This window comes from Nanorana parkeri, unplaced genomic scaffold (genome assembly GCF_000935625.1).
Source record: "Nanorana parkeri isolate BGI_ZX_2015 unplaced genomic scaffold, ASM93562v1 scaffold167, whole genome shotgun sequence".
NCBI lineage: Eukaryota > Metazoa > Chordata > Amphibia > Anura > Dicroglossidae > Nanorana > Nanorana parkeri.
In genome coordinates, this window is record NW_017306435.1 from 676,298 (window position 1) to 702,442 (window position 26,145).

At 41.4% G+C, this 26,145-nt stretch overlaps 1 protein-coding gene across 1 annotated transcript; it reads right to left on the reverse strand.

Moving 5' to 3' along the window:
• Positions 1 to 6,138: 6,138 nt before the first annotated feature.
• On the reverse strand, positions 6,139 to 19,395 carry SNUPN (snurportin 1). The gene is made up of 8 exons (XM_018554649.1): positions 19,188 to 19,395; positions 16,734 to 16,911; positions 16,488 to 16,592; positions 13,568 to 13,664; positions 10,063 to 10,160; positions 9,414 to 9,491; positions 9,237 to 9,317; positions 6,139 to 6,598 (listed from the first exon to the last, which is right to left on the reverse strand). Exons 1-8 carry the CDS (start codon positions 19,343 to 19,345, stop codon positions 6,260 to 6,262), a joined length of 1,134 nt encoding a protein of 377 aa, XP_018410151.1. The 5' UTR covers positions 19,346 to 19,395; the 3' UTR covers positions 6,139 to 6,259.
• Positions 19,396 to 26,145: the final 6,750 nt, after the last annotated feature.

The following is a 26,145-nucleotide window of genomic DNA, read 5'->3' on the forward strand; positions in this document are numbered from 1 at the left end:
GGGGGGGACCTCCAGGCAAAAACACAAAAAAGTGGAGTTCATATTAGGAGTCACACCTTTCACATCAGAGACGGCACTTCTCATACTAGGAGCACCCCTTTCACATCAGAGCCCCCTACGTTCAGAACAGAGTCCCCCTTCACATCAGCAGCTCCCTCATTTCACATCAGAGACCCCTTTACATCAGTCACCCCCTCTTTTTACATCAGTCACCCCCTCTCATACATGGACCCCCTCATTCATGGGCCCTTTTCACATCACATTCACCCAGGTATGATGCCGTGTGAAATTTTTGAGGTACCCCAAAGAAGCTAGAAGGCACCCTGCTGGATTATATTATTGTAATTCAAAAACTAAAGGTGCACTAACCTAACTGATATTTAATATGAAGCATAGTGATAACTGGTCAGGTAACCTCATTTTACAACACATACATAATAAGAGGTGTCTTGGCCAAAGTTTTTTAAAGATTATGATAAATCTGTACTAAAAATATAGTTTATTCTTCCAACTCAACAATGTGATATAAGATAGATATAAGTGTAAATATACCCGAATCCAAAAAAAGCGTCTGAAACTGTTATTTTATGCATGTGTATAAATGTAAAAACTATTATAACATGTAATATAATACAATATAACAAGGAAATGTAAGCAAGAGATGTATCATAATCTGTAAATAATAAACATTTTTATATTTCTAAAGATGACTCCTCCAATTGTGCAAACACAGTATTACGTTTTTTTGTATGCGCTCAGTGAATCAGTAAAACTTTCCGCAAGTCATATACAGCAAATTATAAATACAGTGACAAGACAATACTTGGTTGTTTACAGTGGTTCAGAGGCTACCAATATCGGGATGTAAGTAGGCACATTAAGGGCCCATTCACACCATAGCATTATACTAAATGCACGGTTTCCATGTGTTTAGCACATACTATCGCACAGTGCACCCAGCGTGTGGTACTCTGTGCTAGGGGTGTTAGTTATTCATCTGAATGGCACCTCTATGCACTTCTTGGCAGCCATACATTGCAGACCAGCGCAATGCACGATATCGAAATACTGAGCGTTGCAGTGAAAAAAGTAGTGCATGCGCTACTTTTTTCAGTGCAGTACACAGCTACCAGGAGGTGCCATTTCAATGAATGGCAACCCAATGCACCAACAGCAGATTACCGCACGTTAGCTGCGCTGTGTGTTATCATGTGATAATGGATGGATACTGTGCGTTAAGCATACGGCTATGGTATGAATTGACCCCTAGAGGTACAGTAGCATTAAAACCTTGATATAGATGGTAAAAAGAAGTCAAAAGAGATTATTTTCTGGCACAACTCATATCACCCTTTATCTTCAGATTTGTGCTTAAGGAAACAAGAGGCGTATATAGTGAAATTGACTTTAAGTCTGCTGGTCGCCTTTCTGTGCCAGTTCAACTCAGATTCCTCAAATAATTACTACTGTCCTGGATTGGGGTCCCTCGTAATCCAACCAGCCAATGTCAGACTGATACTGTACTTCCACCAATATTACGTACTGGTGAGTTCAGTCACGATTGGACTTATGCAATTAAAGAAGAACTATGAGGTGAGTGCTTTCCACTCACCTCATAGTTCTAGCCAACCTGTGACAATGAGACTGTCACAGGTCGGCTCAGTAGATCGGGAGGTGAGAGAACACATACCGGCGTTCGCTCACCTCTCGATCCTGTCACAGGTCGGCTCAGTAGATCGGGAGGTGAGAGAACACATACCGGACCTTTAATATTTAGGGGTCTGTAATTAATGGAGAGCAGAAGTCACTATCAGCTCTCTGTAGGGCACCATAGTGTTTACTCCACACTGCACCTGCATTTTAAATGCCATTCATAAAATGTAGGCCGCAATGTAGAGCCTTCAATGTCCTACAGAGTGTTTTGCGCATAACTCTGCACAAACCACTCTGTAAGTGAAAGAGAAGCAGGTCCCCTGACTTTAGTTTACATGGTTGTTCACGTGTGGCCAGCTCTACAATATGCTTAAAGCTATTTAAACATTTTCCAATTTTCATAAAATAACTTTTTGTACCATTCCAACCTTGTTTTTCTCTATGTCATTAAATGGCAAAGTTTCTACACTTCAGCGCGTTTGCTATACCGGAAATGTTATTGGCCAGGTCAAGTTTATTAAGAAAAAAATTTAAACGTAAATGCTAGTATTTTAAATGTACTACACTTAGTTTGCTATTCAGGTGAGTTACCTGGTAAAGCCAGCCATACACCTATAGATTATCTGCAGATTTTCTATTGTCAGATGGAAAAAGTGCAACACATTTCTCCATCTAAGCTAAACTGTGTGGATGGAGTATCTTGCTAGCTGGCCACGCTGGCTCTCAAAATACCTGAACAATGCCTGCATCCCATCAGATTGTTCAGGCGTTTTGAGAGCCAGCGGGTCGACTAGGAAGATACTGAAGCTTGGCCCAGTGGGAGATTCCTCCATCCACACAGTTTAGCGTAGATGGAGGAATCTGTTGCACTTTTTCCATCTGACCGGTATGTCTTTGGAATGTGGGAGGAAACAGGAGTACCCAGAGGAAACCCATCCAAGCACAGAGAGAACATGCAAACTCCTTGCAGTGTCCTGACCAGGATATGAACCAGGGACCCTAGTGCTGCAAGGCAGAAGAGTTAACTACTATATAGTGACAAATAGAATAAAGACTAGCCTCAGTAGAAAAGATTTTACTTTTTAAGCCTCAGAATATTTGATTTTTAAAAAAAATATTATTGTATAATAATAATAAGTGTGTGTGGATTCTTAATACCACTTGGTGGGTGTTTTCCCATTCCAGATGTAAATGATTGCAGAGAATGAATCATGTATGTGAATTATCTCCTTACAACTAGAGAGTGAAACGCTTGAGAGGTAGGAGTTTCACAACTGGTGTTGTACGAATGAAGTTATACTGGAATCTTTATACTAGAAATGGAACTAGTAACGCTATTGGTTTATTCTGAAAGTTACATATCTTAATTTGTACAGTTTGTGGGACATCTGTATTTTACAGAGCCTGTCAGGTTAGTTGCTGCTTTGTGTAATTAAATTGAACTTATTCAAATTTAAATTGTAATACACTTGTTAAATATATGATAAATGTATATTTACTTGTACAGACCAGCCTCCTCTGCTAGCACACCTACTAGAAAGCAGTGAGACATTTTCACCCACATTGCAGCTGTTATTTTTTACCTACAACAGTAAAACATAGTAGGGGGCCTGCTGAAGTTTGCTAGGAATATTGGGGTGCATGTATGCTGCATATGTGTATTTGGAGTGCATAGTGTGGTATGCATCCTGTTGTGCACTGTGTATTGCAGTGCCAGATAAGGTATTCTCTGTGTAGAGGGGTGCAGTTTGTGGCAGAGCATGATGGGTTGCTAAATGTTTTGGGGTGCATGACATGGGGTGAGGAGTATAACGGGGTGCATGGTGGGTAGCGTTTAGTGTATTGTGGTCAAATGTGCATTTGTATGCTGGGGAAGTATCATGCTTCTGAACAACAAGGAACATATGCTGCTCATTACTAATGCCCATATCTGGAAACCACCCTATTTATATTTCACCCTAAAGAGTGTTCCCTGAAGTTGATGCATCTATGGGATACTGCTTTTGTGCTGCTGGCATGTAGAGGCTGAAAGGTTTGTATTTATTTAACTGCACTCCTTTAAAAACATTGATGTTTTGCCTCCACCCAGTTGTACTTTAGACCTAATTTTTTAGATCTGGTTCAGGCCTCCTCTATTTTTATGAGATCCCTACCTGCCAGCACAGAATTTACCATACGGGACCCTGGGGCACATTTTGTTTAAAATGGACCCTGACTAGTCATCATACACCTGGAACGCTGTTGTACTAAGAGTAATATCCTCAATGTTAGAATTCTCATTTCTCTATAACAAAAGCGAAGCGAAAGGGGTGCACAGACAGTTATCACAGCTAGATATGTTTTTAGATTGTAAGCCCTCCTTACCATCTTGTCTTGAATTGTATTGTAATGTCTTCCTCATATTATAAAGCACTGCACAAACTGTTGGCGCTCTATAAATCCTGTGTAATAGTATAAATAATAATATGTTGTCAGTGTATCACAATCATTTGTGAAGAATCCCTTGCATTGTTTGCAAATAAGTACATTGAAAACGAAAGCACATTATGAATAATACAGGTTCCATACAAGTTGTATGTATTTTCTGCTACCGGCCTCTTCTTCATATAACAAGTTCACACCCAAGGTAAATACAGCTGACAAAAGGTATTACGTTGAGCTTGAAGCATGTGTGAAGAATGGGTGGCGTTAACAGTGGGACACTGATAGAATTTTGTTTGAGTTGGCCATAAAACAGAGATAAAGGAAACTTGCCAAAAAAAATGTGGCCTGATATTGCTGATCTGTCCTGAAAATCCAAATTCCCTGGCTGTCAAGTTTGCTTTCACCTTGGTACTAGTGAGTCACTGACCTGGAACACATATAAAGAAACAAAAAATTCAGATTTTTTTTAAAGCCAAGAAACTAGCATTTTTTTTTTAGATGGGTGCTTGGCATCCCTATACTTTGTGCATTAAAGGGACACTAAACTCGGGAGGAGTTAAAATCATACAATGAATTCAAGTACCCTAACTGGTTACAAAAATGTAACCTATTTGTGTATCACTGGGCTGTAGATTCTTCACACTGTCCTTCCTTCTGGAGGGTGGCTACTTTTGTTCCCCATGGTCCCTGTGTGTGCTTTAATGTAGCCTCCACTCCAAGCTCACTCCCGTGATGGACTACAATCTCAGTACAAATGAGTAAATGTGAGATTGTAGTCCATCACAGGAGTGAGCTTGGAGCGGCAGCTACTTTACAATGCACACGGATCATAGGGAACAAAAGTAGCGACCCTCCAGAAGGAAGGACAGTGTCAGCACCAATTCAGAGATGATTTGAGGATCTACAGTCAAGTGATACACAAATAAGCTAAATGTTTGCTAATAGTTTGGGTACTTGAATGTATTTTTAAGATTTAACTCCTTAGTGTTTAGTGTCACTTTAAACTATGCATTTACAAGCAATCTTGCATCTTTTAAATATCACATAGTAGTTTATGAATAGCATTAGTTTTCACTGTGATAAGTTACTTTAATATAAGTCACTTACACAAGCTGTCTCAGATGATTACTTGTGGTCCTCAAAGGAAATCAAAAGGCTGAACTTGAAACCCTTTCTTCACCTATAGTTGTTTGTAGCCATATAAGTACACTATGGCCACAAAACACAGTTAAGTACTGTTGCAGTAACAGTTACATTTTCAGGACAGGCTTTTGGGTGTTGCCTTATTCTCGGTCCAAGCGTTACTAATACACAAAAGTTTAGTAGAATGTTAAGAAAGAATCTGCAAAGACAACAATCTCTGGAAAACCAAAACACACACAGGGTAATGAAAGCCAAAGGGTTAGTTAGATAAGGAGTAGAGAAATGGGCTATGGAATGGGAAGTGTCCCAGAGGTGATAGTGATTTCAAAAGTTGGTGCAGGAGATACACGATAGAAACTTTGTGCTGTATATATCCTATGCCCTGCTCCTTTCCCCCCTGCGAAAGCATCAAATAGCAGGAGAGGTTGTTAAAATACAGCCATTCCTGTGTAACACTTGCAGATGGTATGCATTGCATAAATATAGTGTAACAATGGTTAGATTCTATTTGTTATTTAAACAGGCTCCTTGAGAGCAGGGACTGATGTGAATGTGCACTATGTAAAGCGCTGTGCAAATTGTTGGTGCTATATAAATACCTGTAATAAATAAACAGGCCCATAGTGGAAATGTAAAAATTGCTCTGCCTTAATCATGAATAGCTGATTTCAGATCTGCTGTACAATGCGAGCAGATAGATCACTTTGTGTTATATATCTTTATAACTGACCACATAGATTAGATTCCTTTCTAAACTCTAAGCTATCAAGCACTTCTAGCAGTCTTAGAGGACAATTTAACATATCAGTTTGTTGACATATAAGACTTCAAATTGGTTACATGAACAATATGATTTGTTTTTCTATTAAAACAAATTTATTAGACATTATGGAAAAATGATACAGATGAACGCAGGCAATTTTAAATAAATGTTCCTTGTGACAAAGAAAGCGATGTCCATGATAGACAAAAACATTCCACTGGAGGAAATGCTGCTGTGCCACAATAAAGATACATATCTATGAGTGGGCATAGCAGCTCAAGATGAATCCATTCTAGAGGAACTGGAGGGATTCTGGCTGGTGCAAGTCTTTGGTCCTTCCTCCCCTTCTAGCCCTTCACTCATTTGAGCTGAAGAGATGGTGGAGAGATGTTCTAGTTCATATCGGCCACCTTCTGCTGTTCCCTTCCCTTCCTTCTTGTGTTCTAAGATTTGCCGCATCTGCTCCTGTGCATATGCTGGCTTCTCTGTAAGCGGTCCTGGTGGAGGAGGAAAGCCCAGTATGTCAGGAGCCATATATGGACGTAGCCACCCTATCAGTGGAGTGCTGCCTGGAGTGTAATGGGTGTGCTTGTGGTAGAAGAGAAGTCCATCCACCTACAATTGAGCAAAAATAAAACAGAAGTTCAAAAACATTGAATCACATATTTTGATATTTTTTACAACTGCCTAGGAACTTATTTGCTTAAACCTAAAAAAATAGTCCTGTCTAAATCAAAACCAAAAATAGGTCAGCTGTTACCTTCAGCCTAATCTCATTTAGGTTCACTTTGTTACTAATGCCCAATTTAAACTTACTTTATGGCTAAGTTCTATCAACTGCTATTCCCCTGTTTAATGAGAATGCCCTTACTTTACACTTAGACGGTCCCACTGGACAAAAGAAAAATTTCAGGGCTTAATCATGATCACAGGGAACATCAGGTCCCATTAACCTGAAACTAGCGAGGCACAGAAGAGGATTTTCTGGTTAATAAAAGTTAACAGACAGCTCGCGGTGTCTGCTCTTAGGGCGCGTTTCTGGAAATGTATGTCCATTTATGATGCGTTCCTATGCATTTTTTAAGCCTTCATTGAATTTCTAGTGCCTTCCAGTGCATTCACGTGTTTAAATGTGTGTTCCAGACCAGACAAAATAGTGCATGCAGTACTTTTTTTTAAACCTTCTGGAACTTAACACAATGGTTTGAACTAGCCTCACTTTTTACCATAGGAATGAATGGGTAAGCATTTTTGGTCCAGACAAAAATGTTCTGTCCTGGAGATGGTGTGAAAGGAGATAGTTTCATCTTTAAAACCTTGAGTATAGATTAACTTAATGTTTATGACAAGGTGTGGAACTAATCATTTTTAAGTATGATTGCAAAATATTTTCGAGGCTACGATGCTCAGATTTGTTTCCATCTGCAGAGCTCTTCACACATGGAGGAATAAAAACCTTCATAAGACTTGGCTCAAACTCTGGGCTTTTGGTAATTTGGAGGATCAAAGTTCAGAATGGCTAAATCCTTACCTTCAGCACAGTAGTAATCAAACACAGTGATCTGTGTTTGATGCTGTTATGGTTAATAAGAAGCTGGAAAAGTTTGCGTTAGAAAGCATGCACATCTGACAAGACAGCAACGATCCAAGCCAAACAGCAGGAAAAATGTATTCTTTTACAGGCATGTCCCCAGAAAAATAATTTAAGACTACGTTAGATTGTTGCATAACCCCAAGTGTTACTAGTTCTCTTTATAATAGTGAATAGTATAGATATATAATTGCTTTCATGCCGATTGGAGACATAAGAAAAACAAACTGAAAAATGAGTCCTTTTCATTAATAAATATTGAGATAAACGCTCAGTGACGAGAAAACTTGTCCCTGTGGCTCGCGTGTGCAATCAACACATGAGCAACTACATACAAAAAGAGGCAAATTGAAATTTTTCTACATTTGCATTACATATAAGATTACTGATAATGGGCTTCACAGATTTTGAAAAGTACATGACTGTTAGGCCAGGTTGGACCTCAGCCAAGATCGTAAAGTTTTTGGACTTTTAAAAAGTGATAACCTCGACAAAACATATATGATGTAACTAATTGCATATGATGATGGGAAATATAAGGTTGCTTAGGCCATAACAGCCAGTTATCTATACAGCAGTGAACACCCAAATACAATATGTAGGGTGTAATAAGTAGGGATGCACTGATATATCGGCCAAAAATTGCACTTTTGGCATAATGCCGAAAGTGCCATTTTCCTGCCGATACATCGGCGCATCCCAGGTTTCTTTCCTCCCCGCTGGGCGCTGCTCTGTGTTCCAGCGGGGAGGAGAGAAAGTGACAGCCGGCCAAGCGCTGCGAGCAGCCGGTGTCTCTCCTCCCACACCCACCGCTCAGCCTCCTATTACAGTCCGGCAGAGCGGTGTGGGGGCGGAGAAAGCCCGCACTGTCACAGGAGTCTGAGCTCTCCTCCTGCACCGCTCGCTCAGCCTCCTATGACAGCGTATCAGAGAGGAGAGCGAGAGCAAACACTCAGCAATCAGTGATTGCTGAGTGTTTGTAGATAATTGAGGACATAGTATGGTTCCTATATCCTCAATTATGAATGAATGGGAGTGATCTACATCACCTCCTGTTCATTCATTATTGTGGTTATGGTTATAGTGAACATACACTGTTGTCAAGTTATCAATGAACAGGAACACTCAGAGGATTCCTGTTCATTGATAACAGGGGATACAGAAAAAGAGATTGAGGACCCTGTCCTCAATCTCTTTTTATATTTTAAAAGGGAAATATCAGGGGTCTGTTTAGACCCCTAATATTTCCCCAAAGCCCCTAAAAGTAAAGTAAAAAATAAAAATGTTTAATAAAAAATGAATAAAAATATACAAAAATTGAAAAGTTTATAGAAAATAAATACAAATAAAATTTGAAAAAATTAAAATAAAAACATTTTCCGTTTCGGTCTGACAATTTTTTTATTTCGGTTTCGTTTTTCAAATTTCTATTTCGGTGCACCTCTAGTAATAACCAATTTCACAACGTGTTACATTCTTGGAAGAGTAGAGTATAAAAGCAGCACTGCAGCAACCTATCAGATTCAAGCTGTCATTTTCCAAGTCTAGGATTTTGCTCTTATTAATCAATATATTAATAGTCAACAAATGCAATTACTATTGCAGACAATGTAATACAAGGCCTATAGTTCATGATAAACTACAACACAGTACACTCCATACCTGGTAGGGGAATGTTTGCATTAGAACATTCTGTATAGAATCCAGGCAGCAGGAGAAGTTCTGCAAACCGATAAACTTGAACTTGAAAAGGAAAAAAACAAGACTGGTAAATATCCAGGAAAAAATAAACAAATAGCATCCTCTGCATGATTTAAGATCTATTCCCAGGCTACTCACTGGGTTCCGCTTGGAAATATCACCAAGTCCATCCTGTTCCTGAAGTTTTGACTGAAGCCAATAAAAGCGAAATTCAGTCTAGGAAAGAAAGCAGCTTTTAGATTGTGGATAATTATTAAAGCAACACTTCTTGGCAACAAGTTATACACAAAAAGAATGACATAAAAGGGAGCTGTTTACCTGCCCAAAGTTTTGTATTACTGTCTATGCAGTATTGATATTTACATAGCACAGCCAGGTAGATGGCACTACTTACATTCAATTTGGAAAGAAAATATGCCAATAACATTTGTTTTTGCCTCCATTCACACAGAACGCATATACATGCAATTTCGCAGGGCAAATTACTTTGCAAATTGTTTATAAATACAGCCCCCAATGTAATTTGCCCAGGTTTGGAACAGTTTTCTTTTGGAGACAGTAACTGTTGCGCATACCCACAGTAATAACGAGTCTTATACATTTAAATCTGCAAAAAAAAAAACAGATATGCACAAATCAACAACATACAGCTAACAGTCAATCTGGGATGCTATCAGTGTTTCATGTTTTAAATAACTCGGAGTCAAGCTCTGGTGTCATTGTTGTTTTATGTTCTGTGAGTGATATTGTACCACATCGCAACGACCACAGGTTAGAAAACACTTACCTGGCAGTCATAAACTGGGTGTCCTCTCCAACACATGACATCTAACACATAATAGGTCCGCAATGCCTCATTGTATATACAGTCCAAAATGGTGTAATCTGCAAAGGACAGAGAAGGTTAGGTTTTTGCTAATATTTAATGTTTTCCACAAAATATAATAACAAATCAAGGAAAACATGTAATGGAAGCGGAAAAACAACAAACAAACACAATTACATTTTGCACTCTTCCAACAATATGCAGCCAGACCTTGCCTCTCCATACAAATGGTAGTTCACTGAACTTACTGAAATATATTCTGACCAATCATTCATTTGGAACGCATCATTGTAATAGTAAAGCTGGCCACACACACTTTTTCTCGTTCAGCCCCGTGGGGCTTCCTCTGCCAGCAGATCCATTATTTTTCAACACCCTTTAAAGCAGGGGTCTCAAACTCAATTCACTCAGGGCCACTGGAAAAAAAATGTTTCCCATGGGGGCCGCTTGCCAAATTTCAAACTTCAAAATAAAATGTAACTATATTCTGTACCAGTGTTAATGTGTGTGTGTGTGTTTATAGTGTCAGTATATGCAGGGGTGTGGAAATTTAAAAAAAAACTACTTGTCCAAGGGCTAAAGCGGGGGCCAAATCTACTTGTCCTTCATGACAATCTACTTGTCCCAATACAAAAAATAGTTTTAATCAAAACTAAGGATGCACCAATACCGGTTTTTCGGTATCGAGTACCTATGTTTTGCTTTCGGATCTCGCCGACACTGAATACTAATAGCGCTGCTTCCGCTGGCATGGAGCAGACTTCCCTGGTAATCAGGAAGCCAGGCAGCAGGTAATGACATCCCGCCCAGGTTCCTGATTGCCACGGAAGCCGGGCCCATGTTGTTTGGCCTGCTTGATTGCGATTGGCTGGGAAACCTGCTTCCTGGTCAATCAGGAAGCCGGGTGGGTGGCGAGTAATGACCTGATTGACCGGGAAACTGGCTCGATGCTGATTGGCCAGGAAGCTGGCTTTCCAGCCAATCATCAAGGTGCCGGCTTCCTGGGCCAATCAGAAAACCAGGAGGCGGGTCATTACTTGTCGCACGGCTTCCTGATTGCACGGGAAGCTGGCTCCATGTTCCCCTACGGTACTGCCAGTCAGGTGAAATTTTCATCTGGCCGTAAGTTCCAATATCGGGGTAGGTATCGGAGCATTTGGGTAAGTACGAGTACTTGCCCAAATACTCGGTATCGGCACTGATACTAGTATCGGTGCACCCCTAATCAAAACATATTTTACTGTGCTAAATAGCGCTTCTCACTGGTCAGCGCAGTCATCTGACCACGTTGACCAATGAGTGCTTGCAATTTGCGAGCGAAATTCAAAATTGATAGGGGAGGACTGCGCTGGACAGCGGTACGGGGGACAGATAGTACACCCATACTGGCGGAGGGATTGTTCGCCGAAAGGTAAGTATAGAAAGGGGGGTGGCGGTTTGGGAGAGACAGGGCCAGATTTCATCGGGTAATTTTTATTTTTCCATATTACCTGGGAATATGAACTTACCCTTTAATGCACATTGTGTGTGTGTAAGAGAATTCTGGCTACCACCATGGAATGGCGGCTGCAATCTCAAAGCACATGGAGAATGTCCTACGCATGCATTTATTTGCATGCAGATGGCGGGGGCAGCAGGGTTTCATTTTTATTTTTCATTTTTTAAATCTTTATATATTTAATTTTTTAAATTTTCTTTAACTTTTTATTTATTTACTTTTTCCCCTTAATGTTCTTCCTATTACATAGGAGATTAAAATCCCTTATGTGATAGTTTGGAGGTGACAGGTTCTCTTTATGGAACCTGCCCTCCAACACAGAACAGCTGTTCTGTGTAGTTCCTGACAACCGAGACAGGTGGCGCTGATTACAGCGCCACTGTCTCAGAGAACACACAGAGAGCCTGTAGAGCAGGCGTTTTTCGCCTGCTCTATGGGCTCTATGGCTGAGCCGTTGTGCCTTAGTTTTCGGGGTCCCCCGGGAGAGCGGGCGACCCCGAAAACTATGGCGGGAGGTGCGGGCAGAAACGATCGCCGCTGCTCAAATTAATACAAGTGGTCTGATCAGACCACTTGTAGTAAACGAGCAGCGGCGGCTCCACAATGTACATTCAGCTCTGCTTGTCCGGAGTCGGGCTGAATGTACTTTTAAAACTCGCCCGGCGCCCGAAACTGCATGTCCCGGGCTTCGGGCGATAGGAATTCCACACCCCTGATATGTGTTTGTGATGGTTTCTTTGTATGCATTGTCAGTATATTTTTGGGGTGGTTTCTGTAAGTATTGTCAGGATTTCTGTGAGTGATGTCGGTTTGTGTGTTAATGTTTCTGTGTGTCATATCAGTATGTACACATGTGTATGTGTGTAGTGTTAGTATATGTGTTTTTTCCCCACAGGTTTTAGTTTTAATCATAAAGGACCAACAGATTCACACACAGGATACACACACACATAGAAAAACGTACACCTCCACAACCAGAAATACTCACTAATATGCACACAATAAGGCCCCATTCACACCTGTACATTTAGGTGAGACTAGGAAGTCCTGCATCCGGAGTCAGGAATTTGCATTTTCCTGCAGCAGGAATTCCTAATAATACACTCTGCCTGCCCCAGTCCGCTCTACAGATTGTATATTCAAATAATAATAATAGGATGAATAGGTTACGTGGGCAGACCTAAATAGTGGTAAAGGATTTCCTTTAAGACATTCTATTGCAAAGTACAATAAACTGAAGATAACATTTTGCAGTTGGACTTCATTAAGATGATGCTGGGGTTCCATCATAATGGCAGCTCAAAATGGTGCTGGAGCAATAAATAAGAGGCGTCTGCATCTAACTATCACTGCTCACCACGCATACCCAAATCCCCCTTAACCAATGACAAAACACCATGCCCAACTCATGCGCAGTAACATTGTATACGATCCCCACGTATATGCAGTGGATTCTACCTACCTTGCTCTCAACATTTCAACCCTCATTGATGCTCAGATCAATATGGTGGTGAAATCCTGAGCAATATGCAGGAGTGGCAGTACACAGTACTGAGGATGCGTAAGATCCCACTGTCATACTGATGGGCTGAATTTACACCATTTCATGTTCATACACGCAAATGGTGATGCACACATGTAGGTTCTGTGACAGGAGGCTGAGCAGTGCCTGGAAGAGAGACGCCGGCCGCTCACAGCGCTCTCCTCCTGCACAGCTCGGCCTCCTGTGACAGTTTTTCTCCTCTCCGCTGGGACACAGCAACACCCAGCAGGAAGGAGAGAAAGAACGGATGCACCGCTATTTCGGACAAAAAAGAATGGGACTTTCGGCATTTTGCCAAAAGTGTCATTTTAGTCCTATATGTTTCGGCGGCCGATATATTTGGTACATCCCTAGCAATAACATCCTACAAATGTATGCATTATAACAGATAATCTTCCTTTTACTTACACATAACACAACCTCACCTTTGCCAGTGGAGCTGTTGTGTCTGTTTCCACCTGGTAACAGTGAAGGAAATCTGTTTACACAATATCCGCTCTTAGTGTAAGCTGCAGTGGAGCCCTAGAACAGGATTAAGAGTGGTAAAAATGAGCATACCAACCAGTGAATAACTTGTGTGTAATCTTAACAGCTATACCTTTTACTTGAAATGTACACTTGGCATGAGAAAAAATACGGGGGCTGCCATTCAAGCACCCAAACATCCAAGTTGGCTCTATCTGTCTTTAGTACTTGAGTCACTGTCCTGTAACAAGCACTCACGCAGTGATAAAGTTCTCTTTGTGCCCCCATTCACACTACAAGTATTCATTTGTCTGCATCAAAATGGATGGCACTGCAGGTGACCGCACCACACCACGCTGCTGTGTGGGGACCTGAATGAAGTGTACACTGAACACTCCAAATAAAAAAAAATTAAAAAGCGAACAGTATGATTTGCTAAAACAGAACATTACACTGCTGGATCTGTCACAGCACACTAGCCTCAATTTTGGGAACTGTGATGTAGTGAGACCTACAAATACCTTCTGTTTTAGGCTACATTCACACTAACTCGTCCGCTAAAATGCTCTGTTTTAGCAGGTGGGCTAGTGTGAAAGTAGACCAGAAAACAAGGTTTTTGCAGGTCTCACTGCCATCACAGATAGCAAAATTAAGGGATCCATTCCTCTTTTAGGTTAGTGGGTGGATCCATGTAAATCACTCCTTTATGTCCACATGGCCAACTGGAAATCCAGAACTTGTTTATAGTACAGATACAGACTAATATTGCTATTCATTCCAAACTGCATACAGTTGTTTCAGGCAAGTTAATCATCATCAGTGCAGTGTATGGAAATCATGGATTCATGCAGTAGGGCTTATGGACTAACACCTTTTTACCCACCTCACCATAACATTGTTGGTTGTTCCTTTGCGTCGGTCCCCGTGCCCTATTCCACAGAAGCAATGGATTCCATACACTGCACTGATGATAGTCAACTAGCCTGAAGCAGCTGTATGCATATAATAATAATAATAATAATAATCCACTAGCTTGAGGGCCCATTCACACTACATCATCTCTAGACTATACCAGATGGTTTCCAGACCCAAAATGCATCCTAATGTATCCCTATGCTATTTCTGTTCACACCAGCGCAGCCCGTTCCAGACCAGACTAGAAAAATACTGCATGTCCCAATTTATCTGGTCTGCAATGCACTGGAACTGCGGGCAGGTTCACACCATTTTCCGAACCAGATCTGGACCGGAAAATGGTGTGAACCTGCCCTTACATAGCTGTACGCAGTTAATAATAAAAATAATAATGCAGCTCTCTAAACCAGCAGTTCTGGTTGTGCAATTAGGCACAAAGAACAATTTGAATGACTTTGCCCACTATTCTAAAAGGAGAGATAACCCCCCTATTGTTTTTTGAACTGTGGTAAAGTGAGATTTGCAAATACCTTCCACCATAAAAAAGCGTTACTGTATTTTTGTTTCCTTTTTGCCCACCTCACCATAATGTGTTCTGATAATCCACAGAAAAGCTTCAGAAATCCTGAGTATCTATTTACGTAAAGTTTTTAAGCCGAAGCATTAGTATGACAGCCGGGCAAAATTTTTAGAAAGAGAGGTTAGCAATGGTAACCTACAAAATTCTCCCAAGACAGATTTTTTTTTTTTTAAGAAGGCAAGTAGCAAGCTTTGCACAAAAGGATACAAAATATACATTCATGTAGCTGGCCTAACTAGCATTTCCAAGGAAGAAAGGGGCATGCTGGATGCACCCATTACGCTTGAAGAACTGAAAATTGTTATTTCCTCCTTACAGAAGGGAAAGTCTCCGTGCCACTCCACCTACCATTTATTATACTATTAAACTTTTCAGGAACCTCTAACCCCGACGTAGCCAAAACGTCAGCCCTTCAGCTGTGGGGAATCTACAAATCACCTTAGGCACTGAAAGACTCTGACAGTCACAGGCATGACTCCCAGAGGCAGATGCATGCTGCGTTTCACCACAGCTGGAGGACCGAAGTTTGGCTACCCCTGCCCTAACCTAACACTCTCTCCAGACACCGAATTCCTGTGTAAAGGTCTATCAACCCCTTCAGCGGAATATGTTAAAAGCCCATATTACAGTCATTCCTAAGGAAGACAAAAAACAGTAAGTCTGACAGCTGCTAAAAAATAATGGTCATTATTGCCTTGATAAATTATTGGAATGATTTCCAAATAGTCAAATTTAGCCTAATGATGTAGCTATACTGCTAAATGTAACTATGAGCATAAAGCAGGGGTGGGCAAACTCCAGCCCTCCAGCTGTTGTGGAACTACCAATCCCATGAGGCAATGCAAGATTCTCACAGCCACAGGCATGACTCCCAGAGACAGACGCATGATAGAATGTGTAGTTTCACCACAGCTGGAGGGTCGGAGTTTGCCCACATTTGGCCAAAGGTTTGCAGTAATACTTCCTTCTTAAAATAGCCCAACGTACAATACACATACCTAAAAGCAAGCTTTTTATAGTTCCATTAGTTTTTATGTAGCAGACTTCATAATGTGACCGAGTAGGCAAAATAACTGCAACAAGTTTCTTAATCCAGTCCTCCTCCACTAATTTTCAAATACCTGAGCATCCCTATGAATACATCATATGCCAGTAAGCTGAGTGGCAGTGCCTTTGTAATTATTGCTCAACTCTGCATGCTAATAAACATTTAATTCATTAAAAACTGCAGTGCAATGCTGAACCATAATTACAAGTGACACCAACTGCACACCTAATCCAACAACAAGTTTAACATTCATATTATGAGAAAACTTTCTTGATAAGCAGCCCTATTTCAGGAGCTGTGTGGTGCTGATCATGTGTTAGAAATACAAATAGCTCACCCTAGATGCCACAATTAAGGAACGCTTTCCAGTGGGGCACACTACAAGAAGCCAGAGATCAGCCAGGTCTGGTGGGACTTCTATTAACCACTCAGACAGCATTAGCTGGAAGGAAAAGAAGACACTATATAATGAAGGATATGCAAAACACGGGCGCTATGTAAAAATGATGAAACAAGGTTATAATGGTATAGTAGAAAAATATAAAATGAACTAATTAAATATTTGGCTCTATATGTAAATAACCTGGTTAGCATAATGTTTTGGCAGCTTCTTGCCAGCATCCACATCCATCTCCTCCCCTTCACTCTCCACTCCATCTTCTTTTTCTTTTTCCTGTTTGTTGTCTATCTTTTCTTCCTCTTGCTCTGTCCAGTCCCCTTCAGCCAGCCGGCGGGCATGGTTTATATAGTCTAATCGTTTTCTAAAAAATGTCAAAGTACTAATATTTTCATCAATGCCAAATAAAAAATGAAGTGAAGTAATGAATGAAAGTTACTCAATGCTTTATTTGTAAGATCTGACAAACCTTTAATATGTCTGCATTATCATAACTAAATAAATGAAATCATAGTAATGTACAGTGTGTACAGAAACAAACAGTGATAAGCATGTTTAAAGCGATACTAAACTCAGAAGTTAAATCTTAAAAATGCATTCAAGTACCTTAACTAGGGATGATGCACCGATACCGGTTTTTCGATATCGAGTACAGATTTTTTTTAACGAGTACCAATACCGGTGCACTGTGCCCCGAGTATCAGGAAGCCATGCGGCGTATCATGACCCGCTGCCTGGGTTCCTAATTGCCTGGGAAGCCAGTTATCTATTAAAAGAACACCGGCTTCACTTCCCGACCAATCAAGAAGCCTGGCGTCGGGTCATGAGGTGCCGTCTGGCTTTCCCGGATTGGTCAGGAAGCCAGGCTGCCTTGCAACAAGTGAAGCCGGCTTCCTAGCCAATCAAGAAGCTGGGCGGCACGTCATGACCCACCTCCCGGCTTCCTGATTGGAAAGGAAGCCGGCTCCCTCGGCACTGCCAGCCAAAGGGAGGTCTCCCTCTGACCAGAAGTTCCGGTATCAGAGGTAAGTATCGGAGCATTTGGGCGGGTCCGGGTACTCTCCCAAACACTCAGTATTGGCACTGATACTTGTATCGGTGCATCCCTAACCTTAACTAATAATACAAATTTATGTGGCTTATTTGTGTATCACGCAGCTGCAGAGTCTCAAATTATCTCCGACTTTGTGTTGACACTGTCCTTCCTTCTGGAGGGTGGCTACTTTTGTTCCCCATGGTCCCTGTGTGTGTTGTAGTCACCGCTCCAAGCTCGCTCCCGTGATGGACTATAATCTCCCATTTAGTTTACTAAATTGTATTGAACTTATAGTCTATCACAGGAGTGAGCTTGGAGCAGTGGGTACTTTCCAACACACACAGGGACCATGGGGAACAAAAGTATCCACCCTCCAGAAGGAAGGACAGCGTCAGCACCAATTCAGAGATGATATGAGTGTCTACAGCGGAGTGATACAAAAATAAGATACATCTTTGTAAATAGTTGGGGTACCTTAATGCAGGGCTCAACAGATTTCAGACGCCAGGTCGCCATGGCTTCTAAAAATTGCATCCTGGCGCCTGGGCTTTTGCCAACCCGTTCATTGTCCCCTGCCGATGCCTTTGCTCCCCCGTCCTCCTCCCCGCTGGTCGCCAGCTGCAGCAGTATGTGTTCCAAGCTGCTCTTACCACCTGTATCAGCAGAGGCAGTGGTGATGAGACTACCGTTAGCCCATGTGCCCCACCCCTGCCTTACAACTGGATGGGACCACTTGTGGCAGGAGCAATAGCAGGGAGCAATAGCCAGCCTGCTATTGGTTATTTTAAATTGCACACCCCCCCCTCCCCCCCGCCTGCTGTCAATGATCAGAGGACGAGATGCAAGTAAGCATCCTTGATGTCCACCAAGGCCAGAAGGTCCCCTGGATGTAGGGAAGCAATTGCTCATCTAATAGATTATATGTGGAATTTTTGCAATCTAAACCTTTCTTGCTCTGGAACAATAGCTATGACTTCACAATAGTTGTGACTGTAATGGAACAACATATGTAGGTAATAATAATAAAGTTGATTTTTTTGCTAGACTGGCTTAACATATACGTGTAGACAAAAAAAAGTGTATAAAAAAGTGGTTACTTTTTAAAGGTAAAAAAATATAAAACATCTTAGGGCTGATAACTTCTTATGCGCTATGCCTGTAATGCACTCTTTTTATGCAATCACAGTCAAAAATGTTCTTGGTTATCTCCGAGCATTACAAAACGCCTCCCACTATGTTACCAAGAAGAGGATAGGGGGAGGGTTTTGTAGTTCTGAATTGTTTATACTGTTCTGATTTAGCAGGATAAGTGAGCAGAGTTACTGGTAAAATCACTTGATGAACTTAAAAGAAAACCCTGAAAAGGAAAACTAATGCAGCCACCACATCCAAGGAGTAAACGGCAACATATTACTTTTTCCTTTCTGGGTTCGGATACTCTTCAATAAATCATACTTTATATTACCAACACCTTGAAAGTTCTGTTTATTCCATAAACCAATAATTATTGTGGTCATGTCAAAATAACCAGTACCCCTAAATATCCCAATTTTAAGAAACAGAAGAAACCATTTTCTATCAGTCAAGAATGTTCCATCACTCACGCTTTTTGTAATTCCAGAAGTTTCCTCCTGCGTTCACTCTGCTCTAGAGAGCTGTATTTTCCCTTGTACTGTGCCAGTCGTGGGTGGGGAGCGGATGTACTGTTAAGTTGTGAAGAAACTGAGAAGCTTCCGGCGAGGGCTTCTGCGAGAGTGTCCATTCCTAAAGCTTAAAGAGCTGAGTCTGGGAGACACAGACCGCCCTGTAAATGCGTGAAATAACATACACAGTTTATAAAAATGTAAAGCTGGCCACACAGCAGTAGAAATTCTTTCAAAAATATGCTTCTTTGGAACAATATTTCGATTTTCTAAGAGTTTTCTAATAGTTAACGGGGTCAAGTTGTTTTGTTTGGGTTTTTTTAATCGCAGTGATGAAAAAAAAATGAAGGAGCTGGATGAAAACCAACAAAATTCTAACAGTGAATGTGATATTCGATCGAAAAAATTCCATTCATTCCAAAGCCAAACACAATTCAGAAGGACATTCCTCAAATCTCTGAAGAAATTATCCAATGTTCCAATGTGATTTGTCATATAAATGTTTGTCGGGAAATCTACTTTTGTATAGTCACTGCTGTGCCACATTGCACAGTCCTGACCACCTCTGTATGTTATGTAGTACATTACATAGACCTGACCCCTGCACTGTGTATGCTGTGTTGTGTGTTACATTGTCCAGATCAAAGTGTTTATCATCTTACAGTTGATGTGTAATTTGTAAGTATTATGATGAAGTTCTTCTATAAGGTACACTCAGAGAACGTCTTAGCTCTGTCTATATTGTTTTATTTTTTTTAAACAATCCTTTAGGTTAATGTGTGTGAGACTGTCGCCCATAACAGTAAGAAGTACTTCGAGGGTACTGCAGACACTGTATATTTTAGGAAGGCTCAGATTCTATTTAACCACACCCCTTTAAAGAAGAACTCTGGGTATTTTTTTAATTAATCCTTACAGTGGGGCTACCTGCTTGTTTTGGTATAGGGCTGAAAATAAAGTTATACTCACCCAGTCCCCCTAGCCGGCTTGCTCTTATACCGGTCCCCAGAGGGTCTCTCCACCTTCGTTGCAGCAGCCTAAGGTCCTTGAGTCATCACATTCTATACACTGTGTATAGGATGCGAGGATGCTGAGCGACATACCATCGCTGCATCGAAGAACGAGACAGGCTGGAGAGAGAGTTGTCACATCTAGCCAGCTCAGAGTATCAGATGAGTATAATTTTGTTAGTTTCCTCCCTAGACCAAAACAAGCAGCATATTCTGCAGAAAATAGGCATGGCTACATTGCACTGAAGATTCGGGTGGCTTAAAGAAGAACTCTGGGTATTTTTAAAAATTAACCCTTGCAGTGAGACTACCCCCTCACTGCAAGGGTTAATTTTTAAAAATACCCAGAGTTCTTCTTTAAGCCACCCGAATCTTCAGTGCAATGTAGCCATGCCCATTTTCAGCAAAATATGTATTCTCTATGCCAGGGTATCCCTTTATCTCACGTTCCAAGGTTGGAGGGTATAATTCAAGTACCTTTATGCTTGATGCAAGTCTCTTGTATGTAAACCCTGAAAATCAGCACTTTGGCTAGAAGGGACAGTAAGAACCTAAAGCCAATAAGACTGCTGTGCAGACTGCAGCGAGAACTAGATGAGCAGAGGATGACCTCATCAGTGTACTGTGCGGTCTATTTATCCGATCAGCAACTGTACATTTTAATTGTGCAAAGCAGGTTAGAAAAATGGCTACACAGAATAGGAAATCCTTAGGCAGGTACAATACACCACACGCACCCATTGCAATGCAGTATTTGGAAGCTTAGCCTAGAGACATTGATTAACATACTCCATGCAACTAATACGAGATCTTACAAACATATGAGGGAAGAATAGTAAACCAGAGAGATGTAAATAATGGGGGTTCTTCAATGATTGTCTCTGTGCCCTGCAACACGGTCTGATAATGAATACTCTCCCTCCTAGTCACCTTTTCCACTGTAACCTACTGAAGCCGCCAATCATCCCTACCGCCACATCCTTTCCTACCAACACGCTTCTTACCTCGTGACGTCACTACACATGCGACACAAGGCAGGTCCCAGAGACCGGAAGCGCTAAACCGGAAATCGCTCTGCAGGGTCACGTGAGCACGAAGGTTAGGCTTTTCCGGCGAGTTGTAGTTTCGTCGTGTGCTGGTTTGTGTTCGGAGCTGTGTGTGCAAATTACGTGACACATACACTCCATATGCTACACAGTCCAGCTTGTGATTTTTCTACTGACTCCACATGTAACTTCCTATAGGGCGAATTGATGAAAACGGACGACTCCATAGCTTTTTTTTATCTTAGTAAATGGAGCTTCGCTCATATGTTCTAGGGATGGCTTTAAAGACACATGCTGTGAAAATATATGGAGGCTGCCATTGCTGACCTGTGAAAATGCTTGTGGTCTGGCTGTCTTGTATTTTCACTGGCTTTGGTTCTATTCCAGTCAATAATGCTGGGCATATATGCTTTGTTTTGCTCATTCAACGTGGTGGATGGAACTAGAGAAAATCATTTTATTCCTTTATCCATGTTAAATGGCGTGGATGGAGGAATATCCCCTACTGGCTGTTGTATTCAAGCAGCTGTCAGTATACCTACACAATGACTGCATCCAATTGGGTGGCAAACATTTTCATCCAGCTCTTTCCACTTTTTCAGTTGACTGGTTGAGCACAGTGGTGGCAACAGGGCCACTTATGGCTTGAGTTTAAGCCAATTCAGCAAGAATCAAACAAAATTCAAGCTGTATAAGAAAGAATAAGGGAGGGTTATAATCCCTGTCAGCTTTCTTGGCCATCTGTATCCAATTGGGGAGATTCCCCTTCACAACTGGAAGTGATAGGAAATCCGTCCAAAGTGAGGGAAATCCCTGGTGGTCAGCAAAACTGGGGAACCCATCGGAAGATTTTCTATCTATTTCTGTTCTGATGACAACCAAACATTTGGGATTTTCTTTCACTCTCAGTGATAATGGTCGCCAGGACACATGATCACCCAGCATGGGTGAATCTCCCTAAAGGTGGCCATACACCTTACAACCATTGTACAACTTTTTTTGTCCAGACATCTCACCCTCATTCAATTTTCTTACAACTAGCCCATCATGCACAGACCAATGTAATTCACAACTAACGCTCGTCAGCACCACCACCGGGCTGATTTTCAACGATTGAAAGGACAGATTTTTGTTTGAGCATGTGCAGCTTGCATCCTGAGATTTTTGTTGTACTAACTAACAACCTGCCACTATCCTGTCAATTTTCATTCCAATTAGACAAAAGTTTTCTGCTGAAAAGACAAAAATCTCCCAGTTGTACAGTAATTGAGGTTGTGCGCTCCCCATCAACTGGCAGATTTTCTGACGAAAACGCAATGTCAGACAAACATCTCCAGATAATTGTAAGGTGTATGGGCACCTTAACAGGGACACAGACAGCAATAAAAACCTGACAGAGCTTCTAATCCCTCTCCACTCTAGCCAAAACTGGAAAAAAAGCGTTGGCTTCATGTGTACTTTAAGTATGCAAATCTGGAGTTCTAGCTTTGCGCTGATTTTAGTCGCTCCGTTCACACTTGAGCATGAGCGTTTTCAGGCAACTTTGCAGCATTTTTTTCCCACGCCTTTTTTAGGCTTGAGCATTCTCTTAGCCAACGCCAGGATAGTTACTAGCAGTAGGTAATAGTTGTTAGGTGCAAAATTGTGCATTACGCATGTATTTCAGGCTCTCCCTTTGAAGTCTATGGGGCCAAAAATGTGCAATTCTGCTAATGTACTTTCTCATGAAACGCTTGTGTGTGAACATACTCCATAGAAAATAGTGGGAGTCTTCATGTTGACTGTTGCGCTTCGTGAAACACGTGACAAGATGGTGTGATTGGGGGCTTAAGTTTGCATTGTTGCTTAATTCAGGTCAATGACAGCACCGAAGCCGATCGGACCATTTGGTTATCACAGAGATCACATAGTAATGTTTGTATTGTCAAGTCCTCGCCTTCCATTACAACAGAGGCACGGGAGAGCAAAGTAGGGCTGCAACAACTAATCGACATAATCGATGATTGAAAATGTTGTGAACTTTTTCAATCATCGATTAATCGGCTTCCGATTAGTTGGCCCTGTTCACAGCTCCACACACGCTGTGCACCACACCTCCTCCCCACCTCGCGCTCGCAGCTGCCAGCCCTGCCCGCGCCCACACGCCGCACCTCCTTCCCGCCTCACGCTCACCGCCCGCCCACATCCACGATCGGCACAGGGATGCGGGGAGAAGAAGTAAGGAGGAGCAGGTGTGGGGGGATGACAGCCGCCGATAGACAGGCCCGATCCCAGAAGCAAGTTGCTGGAAGACTGCTTTCCTGCACTTTCCCACACATGGTGCTCTATAATGTATTGCTGGGATTTGTATTCCTCTATAGCTGATGGCCCTGTTCACAGCTCCACACACGCTGCGCGTACATTGTGATGTATATTATACAGCACAATGTACCATCAGCTATAGAGGAATACAAATCCCAGCAAAACATTACACACTATATGTATAATGTATTGCTGGGATTTGTTGTATTCCTCTATAGCTGCTGGTATTCTGCATTGTGCTGTATAGAGGAATACAAACCCCAGCAATAATACATTATACAGCGCAATGCGGAATACCACCAGCTATAGAGGAGTACAACAAATCCCAGCAATAATACATTATACAGTGGTGCAATGCCCGATACTACTAGCTATAGAGGACTACATAACCCAGCAATAGTACATTAAACAGCGCAATGCAGAATACCGCCAGCTATTATGTACTATTGCTGGGATTTGTTGTATTCCTCTATAGCTGGTGGTATTCTGCATTCATTGCTGTATAATTTTACACTTCATTTCATTATATTGCACCACACTTTTTTTTTTCTTTTTGTACTTCCACCGCTCCAAGCTTGCTCCTGTGATGGGCTGCAATCTCAATACAAACTAGTAGTCCCATCACTGGAGCCATTTTTAAAAATGTATTTATCCAATTAATCGAACTTAATAATCGGCTAACTAATCGATTTTGAAAATAATCATTAGCTGCAGCTCTAGAGTAAAGGAACTAATTAATGTATGAGTCATCCATTGTTACCTCCTAGTGAAAACAAGCTGCATCAGCAATAAAACAAATTAAGTTTTAAATAATTTTTACCCCATTCACCCCCGCCTCTCCTTGTTATGTTAGCGCCATTCTGTTTCTGCTCTAATGTGTATTTTTTAACTCCATCTGTACATTTACCCCTTCATCTCTATCCTCCCACTGTATGTGACCTGTACATTAACCCTTGACCTCCACCTCCCTCTGTGTATGACCTGTACATTTATTGTATCTAGACTCATTACCAAGCGCCATCTTTTAACCACCGTAATACCAGCATGTCTCTTTATTTCCGAACAATTTTGCCAAAAAATCAGAGCACCCTGAGGTGTCTACTTTCCAAAGAGGGCACATTTGGGGGGATTTTTCAAACTGAAAATAAAAAAGGTTGAAACCTTTTCAAATTTGTAAAATATTTTATTTTTGATAAACTTTTGTTTTTTTATATTTAATCTTCATTTATATTTTTAATAAATACTTGTATTTTTTTACTTTACTGTTGGGGGGTTTTGGGGAAATATTGGGGGTCTAAACAGACCCCTGATATTTCCCTTTTAAAATAGAAAAAGAGATTGAGAACACAGAGTCCTCAACCCCTAATTCTGCAGCCCCTGTTATCAATGAAGAGGAAGCCTCTATACTGAGTGTTCCTGCTCATTTATAACATGTGGAGATAGTATGTTTATTGTGTCCACAATCATGAATGGACAGGATGTGATGTAGACCGCTGACCGCTTCCCATTTATTCATAATTGGGGACACAGTAAGCATACTCTGTCCTCAATTATTTACAAGAATTCACTGATAGCTGACTGCTTGTACGCGCTCTCTAGACATGTGCACTGCCAAAAAATTCGTTTCGTTTCGTTTTAAATTCGGATTTGTGTTATTTCGTTTTTCAGGATTCGGGTGTGAAAGTCAATTCGGATTCGAAATTCGGATTCGGACGAAATTCGGTAGCGTTAGTGCGAACGTTAGTTTCTGTTCTTATTCGTTTCTTATTCGTTTCGTTCGTTCGTTTGCAGCAAAAGTGACATTTGAGGGGGAAAAAATATTTTTCTCCTTCTCTAATGTCACTTTGCTCCAACGAACGAAACGAATAAGAAACGAATAAGAACAGAAAACGAAACGAACGTTCGTACTAACGCTACCGAATTTTGGAAATGGAAATTCGGATTCGTTTGCATTCGTTATGTCTGTAATTCGGATACATCCGAATTTCGGAAAATTCGTCCGAATTTCGATTCGGAACGAAACGAATCGCACATGTCTAGCGCTCTCCATCTTGACTCGCTGTCACAGGAGGCCGGGCCGGCGGTGTGGGGAGGAGAGCTCGGTCTCCTGTGAAAGCTGACTCTACCCCCACACCGCTCTCCTGATCTATCTAGCAAAGAAAACCTTTCCCTGCTGTTTTATTTTTTCTGACATCGGGGGACGCTGTCATTCAACAACAAAAAACAGCATAGGAATGAATAGCTAGATTGCTATTGACTATTTTAAGTTTCCAATAGCCAATAGCAGACTAGCTGCTGCTGTCAATCAGCAGGGATGGACCTGAAGGTCCTCATCTGCTGATTGACAGCAGCAGTGAGCGGGTGCAATAGCCAGCTTGCTATTTCAAATTCAAATAGCCAATAGCAATCTAGCTATTCATTCCTATGCTGTTCTTTTTTTTTTTTAATTCTGACAGCAGCTGTCTGTATAGGAAAAAAACCCAGCAGATAGCAAGGAAAGCAATAGCTTCTTTACTAGCTGCCATCATTTCAGGGGGGTGCTCTCTTCCTTGTTGCACCCCC